The 6,763-nt window shown below is 42.3% G+C and overlaps 1 protein-coding gene across 1 annotated transcript; it reads left to right on the top strand.

The window, feature by feature from the left end:
* Window positions 1-473: 473 nt before the first annotated feature.
* On the top strand, window positions 474-5,823 carry sla1a (Src like adaptor 1a). Its single transcript, XM_036515937.1, has 7 exons — window positions 474-682; window positions 1,667-1,766; window positions 3,046-3,132; window positions 3,245-3,348; window positions 3,569-3,700; window positions 4,092-4,224; window positions 4,443-5,823. The coding sequence occupies exons 1-7, from the start codon at window positions 511-513 to the stop codon at window positions 4,657-4,659; spliced, it is 945 nt and encodes a 314-aa protein (XP_036371830.1). The 5' UTR covers window positions 474-510; the 3' UTR covers window positions 4,660-5,823.
* The last annotated feature ends 940 nt before the right edge of the window (window positions 5,824-6,763 follow it).

Below are 6,763 nucleotides of genomic sequence, written 5' to 3'. Positions count from 1 at the left end.
ATCAGATTTAGCTGGCCACACAGATTTTTTAGAGTGTCTCATAAGGTCTCAAACACCTTGCATACATTTTTAAAAAGTAGTTTTGAGTATGGAAGCCTGCAAGAGGCATGTTTTCTCTGTTTTACTTTTAAAAATCCTACAAATTAAAAAGCATTTAAAAACTGTTGCTCCTCCTTTCCCCCAGACTCAACAGGCCTGTGTCTGTAAAGTAGGATTTGGAACATTTGCATTTCAGCAATGTCAGTGCAATGTACTATCTGTCCTATTTTGGTCATTTGGGTATTTTTTTGGGGGGGGGGGGCTGTTGGTTAGATGGGGGGGTGGTGACGGAAAATTGTGGTTGATAGCAGCTCCCCACAGCTTCCCCATTCTGCAGAGTCCTGCTCTGGTGGAGATAACGTTTCAGCCGTTTGTAGGAAGTGACAAAACACATGCGCTGAGACAACGCGAGACACAGCAGAAAGGGCTCGCAAAGTGACAGCTAGCCATGGCCAGTGGTTCCACGCTCACATGAGCAGGCCCTGTGCATGCCTCACTGTGTGGATAGGATGCTCGTCCGCACCACCGTTGTCTGACAGAGGAACCCTACCCTCCCTTTGCCAGTCAACCATGGGGAACGCAATGAGGAGCCAAGCATCTGGAAACAACGACCAGAACAACTCCCTCAACCCCGTGCTGAAGGGTAAGCACTGGCACTCCTAGTGTTTTTGTCTTTATTTGGATATGTGGACGATGGGTGCGATTTACCAGAGGCAATCATTTGAAAATATCTTTGAGAAGAGAGGATTATGCTTCTGCAGTCAGCTCTGAACAGTTCTTTTGAACTGACACCTTAGTAATATTAGTTCAAATGCAGCAACAATTAATTTCATTAATGGTAAAGTAAGAGTGGAATAAAACAGCTAACTGAAGCGAGTATATGGATACAGTAATTTGCTGTTTTAAGAGGTGTCAGTATTATCTGTGGTCAAATGAAGGCATTTTTCAGATTTTTCTGTAACACCATCATTCACATTCTGGAATGTCTAGAAAAGTCAGGGTGTTGCTGACAAAATGTCAGATACAAGTAGTCATATGCTGTAGATACAGTAACATCAGAACAATGCATCTGAATTCAAGATGCAGCATGCTTCACCTCACAAAACAAAAGCATTTGCATGAGGGTGTTCTCTGAAAAGCTCTACCACTGGCAGGGTTTGGCTGGACATGGCAAGCATTGGAAGCATAAGCCTTACAAATGTCATTGATTTAGTGCCTGTGTGGAACGGCTAACTAAACACTTAAACTTCAAATATGTATTTAGATTTATTTATTAATTAATAATTATATCAAATCTTTTTAATGATCAATCATTTTAAATTTCAATTGAAATATGTCTGAGGATTTGTGATGTGCCTATGTGTAGTGATAATTGTATATTAACCAACCAATAACTATTTGAAGAAATGTCAGCTTCGGATAAAGCTTTTCATGCCTTAACGTGAAATTATGTGTTGAATCATAATTTATTATCAGTTGACTAGCTATTGTGTTTTTAACAATACAACCTAGCCTCTGAAATAAAGTGTAAAAACAGAGAAAATGATTTTTCATTTTAACAAAGTATGTTAAAAAAAAAAAATGAACGCAACAGCATCTAAATGAAGTTCATTCCGTCTCCTTCCAGGGTCCGACAATGACTTCCTTGTTGTTCTTCGTGACTACCCTTCAGCAGACATCAGCCAGCCCATCTTCAGAATGGGAGAGAGGCTGAGAGTTTTGGCTGAGTATGTGTCTGGCCCCGGCTGCCGCAGGTCTCCCTCGGCACACGGCGTCATGAGTGCCTGCACACTCTCACGTGGCTGTGCACGGGAGCCTCGACAGCCCTGCTTATAAAAACGATCAACCCTTTACCCCACCGTTTGCATTTATCATGGAGCATTAGGTTGCAGCAACGTGTGTCTAACTGTCACTTGAAAATACTGCCAAATTCTTTCAAAATGTGAGTAGGTATTTCAAAATAAACCCCAGGGAAAGCACATCACCAGAATAAACAATGTAGATTGAAAGTGAGAATCACCTAATTCATTTATGTAAACAATACTATTGTGTCCACAACTTGCACAATAATAAACACCATACCATTTAAGTCCTGTGTTGCAAAGGTAAAAGTAAAAGACAGCATGTTGCATTTTATTTCATTAATGAGCTAAAACACTTGTATACCTGCTTATAATTTAACACTTTAGTAAAGGTATCTTTAAGGCCATGTCCAATTTAATTTGACTCCCCTTAAGAGACAGTGCTTATGATGGCTAGTCTTGGCAACTTTGCCATTCTTGTCACAAATTTTCAGAGTGGGAAGAGCTCACATCTTCCGTGGCCATCATGTGACTAACACATAAAATACTTAGGAAGTTCATGACTGGCCTAGTGAAATTGCTTCTGAGTGTAGGCTGAAGTCAAGGGCCTGAGTGCCAGTCAGGACATGTCCTCCGCTGACAGCGACTGCAAGCTTAAAACAAAACATTAAAACAAAGCAAAAACAAACTGGCTTTGCTCAACTGGAGCAGGGATGGGTATGTCAGCCTTTATCACCTCGCTCTTGACAAAGCTGCAAACCAAAGAGGTGCCTGTTAGTTGGTAAAATGATATTAGTAGATGTGATCATCCTCCATTCAACCCTTGCTTCCTGATGCACTTGCAGTGTCAAAAGTAGTTGTGGTTGGTATTTGTGTTTCTGAGCACTGTATTCGCTATGCCCTGTATAGCTGCATTCAAGAAGACAAGCCTAACCTGGTTATCACAAAAGCTGATTAAAATTGGTTAAACACAGTAGTTCAACCAGTTACTTTCCCTACGTTAATTAAACAGGACAAAGTGCCCTTTTATCAAAGGCCAGAAAGGAAAAACCCCAGTTCCCTGCAACCTTTGTAATCTACAGCTGTTTGCCCCAAAACCAGACTCTCTTGGTCTATATCACACCGAGGACACAATGAGATGAGCAATACCAAGGAAACTTTAAGGAGAAATCATATTTTTTTTTTCTTTTTCTTTGATCCTCAGTGAAGGATACTGGGTGAAAGTACATTCTGTGCAAACAGACACTGAAAACTACATTCCCAACAGCCATGTGGCGAAAATCTACCATGGGTGGGTGCAGTTTAGCTTCTCCATTTCCTTGGTCAGTTGTTATCTTGTCTATTTCAAAAGTGATGGAGTGCTGCTTGTGTCATGGTAGTTTGGTCTGTTGGTCTGTTTTAAGGTGGCTGTTCGAGGGAGTATCCAGGGAGAAGGCAGAAGAGCTATTACGCCTGCCGGGAAACAGGGTTGGGTCTTTCATGGTACGAGAGAGTGCAAGGGAAAGAGGTGAGTCTAAATGACCGATCATAACTCAAATATCGAAACTGTGATCATAAGGAAGTGTACACCATGCTGTGCAATCAGTCAATCAGTCAGTCAGTCAATCAGTCAAAGATCTGGCTCACTTATTTCCCTCCAGATACATCTTAGACGTCAGTTCACACAAACGTATTAGCTGTTATATTCCCTATATTGATAACCCTTGCTGGTGTGGTCACTCCCATAGGTGTGTACTCTCTATCAGTGATGCACAGATGTGTGATGCACTACCGCATTTTTCGCCTGCCCAACAACTGGTATTATATCTCTCCTCGGCTCACCTTCCAGTGCCTGGAAGATCTAGTCAACCACTATTCAGGTAAGTTATCTAGTGCAGAAGTCATGTAAGGCAATCTCAATTAATTGCAGGGGTTGTGGGCCATGGCCTACCACAGCATGTGTGTGGGGCAGGTGTATGGTTATTTTCTTGCCCTGAGTCAACTTATGAAACTATAGTTCCCACAATTCCACCTGCCCAGTAAGACAAACTCATCCCAGCACAAATAAAGAACAGGACACTCAGAGCAGAATGCACCTCGTATGTATCATGTGATCATATGAGAAGCTCGTGTCACCCCTTTCACATTTGCATGCCTGTAGATATAGCGTGGGGATTGTACATTGAGAAGGTGAGAGAAAGGAAGCAAAATGCTTGTGTGATGTTAAAAACGTGTTGGGTGACGTGCTTGATGGATGGTCTCTTCACCCAGACTCTGCAGATGGCCTGTGTTGTGTGCTCACCACCCCCTGCCTGTCCATCACCTCCACCAACACCCAGAACCTCAGCCCTGCAGCACCCATGGTAGTGATGCGTCGCAATCTCCCCCAGAGCAATGCAGACAGGTATGGCCATGATGGTCCCTCGTGCTATTCCGGCTTATGCCTCTTTTTCCTATGCTTATCTTCAGTACCTTACCTTTCAGTACATAGAAAAAGTGGGCAGAAACAAATGAGTGGTGGCAAACGCTTAAATATGGAATGGTTGTGTGTCAGAGATTTTGATGGTGCGTACCTGGTAGGCCGTGGAACATACTTTACTACCTTCGCACTCCTTCTTCTAGTCGCAAGTCCGAGATGGTAAACTACAGCGCTCACAACCTTCAAGGTGGCACCGACGATTTGCTCAGTTTTGGGGTGCGGGACAGCATCGCTTCCTACCTGTCCCTCGCAGAATCTGAGAGCCCCGGGCCAGGCAAGAGCAACCGCAAGAAGAAGAGCAAATCGGTCTATGTGATGCAGGACCATAATATCAGCCACATGGCTTTGGAGGAGGACTGAAACCATCTGCTGTGAGGTCAGCAGGCGAATGCTGAACGAGCACCTTGCAATGTTGCTAATGGCTGGGGCATGTTGAGTCACAGCAGCATAGGACCACATCTCCCATCAGCTCCTCAAAAAAGGAAGCAAAACAGTATGTCATGCTCTACTGTTGAACTCAACCCATGTCTGACAGCCACACCCCTTTGAAAAATCCTTGACTCTCAGCTGCTTGGTTTTTATGGACTCTATTACCTTTTGGGAAGTTACTGCTGGGCTGTGAGATGCACAGGCTGGCACAGATGTATCATTCTGCGCCCATCTGGAACAGCATTTGAACTGTTTGTAACAGTTTCAATGTGAAATATGTCCCGTTTGCTTGACCTAATCAACAAGCACACTGTATACACTTATACTATAGGGCACAATGAATACACGTTTCTGTATGCACTGGCCAAAAGGCTGCATAAATGTAATATACAAAGGTGGCATTTTACAGCAAAATGTGATGTAAATAATTAAAGCTCATCCTTGAGTGAAAAAGACTACATCCTGAACCAACCATTCTGTCAAATGCATCACCAAACTTAGCTTTTTATTTTTCTTCATTCTGAATGGAGTGATACAGTGTTGTGTATGTTCTATTGGCAGCTATACAGGTCATTTTTTTGGAGCAATTACTGGTTTTACAACACTTAAAATACATTTTTTTTCCATCACATATAAATCACATATAATAATACTGATCCTTTGTGTCCAACATCCAGAACAGGTTTTATGGATATTCTGCATTCCACAGGAAAAATGGTTTCTCTTACCCCCTTAGCAGTAGAGGCTCGCCTGGAGATCTGCAGCCAAAGGCATTTAGAGGTTTAAACTGCACCTAATAACAACAGGTGATTCTCGTTCCCAGCCAATCATTGGCTCTGATTCAGTAATTAAGGCCAAAACTAGTAGACAAGGACAAATCACAAAAATTGGAATCCTGCTGTTTAAACACTCACAAGATAAATAACTATTTGTATTGATAGCCAGGATATGGTTAACACATTTAACCATTAGCTGTGACTACCCAGATAATATCCAATGGCAGCCATTTATGCCAACTTTTCACATATTGTAACTTGAACAATATCCAGAGGTGGAAAACCCCAGCTTCAGAAAGTAAAAGTCTTGCCATGTATTTGTTCCACCCATGCACTACACCAGCTGAATTTAATTAGCCCAACTCTTCAGCCAGGTAGAGGAGCTAATTAGTGAAATCACCTTGTTTACTGAATGACTAGAACAAATACATGGTAGGACTTTTACTTTCTGACGCTGGGGTTTTCCACCTCTGACAATATCTCTACCTTTGTCTGTGGAGGCAAGGGGGTTACAGGTGGAGTCAGGGTTACAGGTCATTTTGTTGCCCCTACTGGTCAAAGTTGTCCTGGGTCCAAAGCTGCTTCAGTCCTGGAAGCTGGAGCTAGTATTAGTATTTGTACTATTTGAACCTAAGGCAGTCACCTCTCCGTAACAATCCATGGTCTCTGTCTTTAATTTAGAGTGATAAATGTGTGCAAGTGTGTAACACTTGCATATTGTGCCAGATGTGTATTTGTAGTCTTAGCCTTGTGTGTGCTTGTGGGCACCTTGTCCAGGTATCAGATAAGTAGCAGGTGATTCAATTCATTATGGAAACATATGGATAAAAGTGCACTGGGTTTTGAAGGAGAGGCCAATGGGTTACTGTGCTGGCCTGAGATTATAGATCAGTGGTCCATTACATTTAGTTGGCTCTTACCAACAGAAGAGGGCCTTGTATTTGACAACAGCTGTTCATGTGTGTATGATGGTTTCCTTGTTTTTGTAATGATTTGTGCCATTTTGCTGGATACTCTTTGTGCTTGATTTCTGGATTCACTCTGGATAAGGGGCATCTACTGGATGTCAACAATGTTAACATAATGTTACATGTACATTTTGTATGTCACTCTGAACTGGAGTGTCTGCTAAGTGACAAAATGTGAATGTAAATGCAAGTGTTATGTAAATGGTGACTGCTGACTGACTTTGTCCAGGTATCAGACCAGTAACGATTGAATTTGAATTGAATGGGTTTGTTACAGTGCTGACCTGAAAT

The sequence above is a fragment of the Megalops cyprinoides genome, chromosome 21 (assembly GCF_013368585.1).
Source record: "Megalops cyprinoides isolate fMegCyp1 chromosome 21, fMegCyp1.pri, whole genome shotgun sequence".
Lineage (NCBI taxonomy): Eukaryota > Metazoa > Chordata > Actinopteri > Elopiformes > Megalopidae > Megalops > Megalops cyprinoides.
Note: the sequence above shows the minus strand (reverse complement) of the source record. Positions and strands in the feature narration are given on the sequence as shown.

Bases quoted from the DNA above. Each gene is read 5' to 3' on its own strand.
- sla1a (XM_036515937.1), top strand. From the start codon at position 511: ATGAGCAGGCCCTGTGCATGCCTCACTGTGTGGATAGGATGCTCGTCC. The intron at 3,349-3,568 runs GTGAGTCTAAAT...TCACTCCCATAG, and splicing joins AGAGAGTGCAAGGGAAAGAG to GTGTGTACTCTCTATCAGTG. The intron at 3,701-4,091 runs GTAAGTTATCTA...CTCTTCACCCAG, and splicing joins TCTAGTCAACCACTATTCAG to ACTCTGCAGATGGCCTGTGT.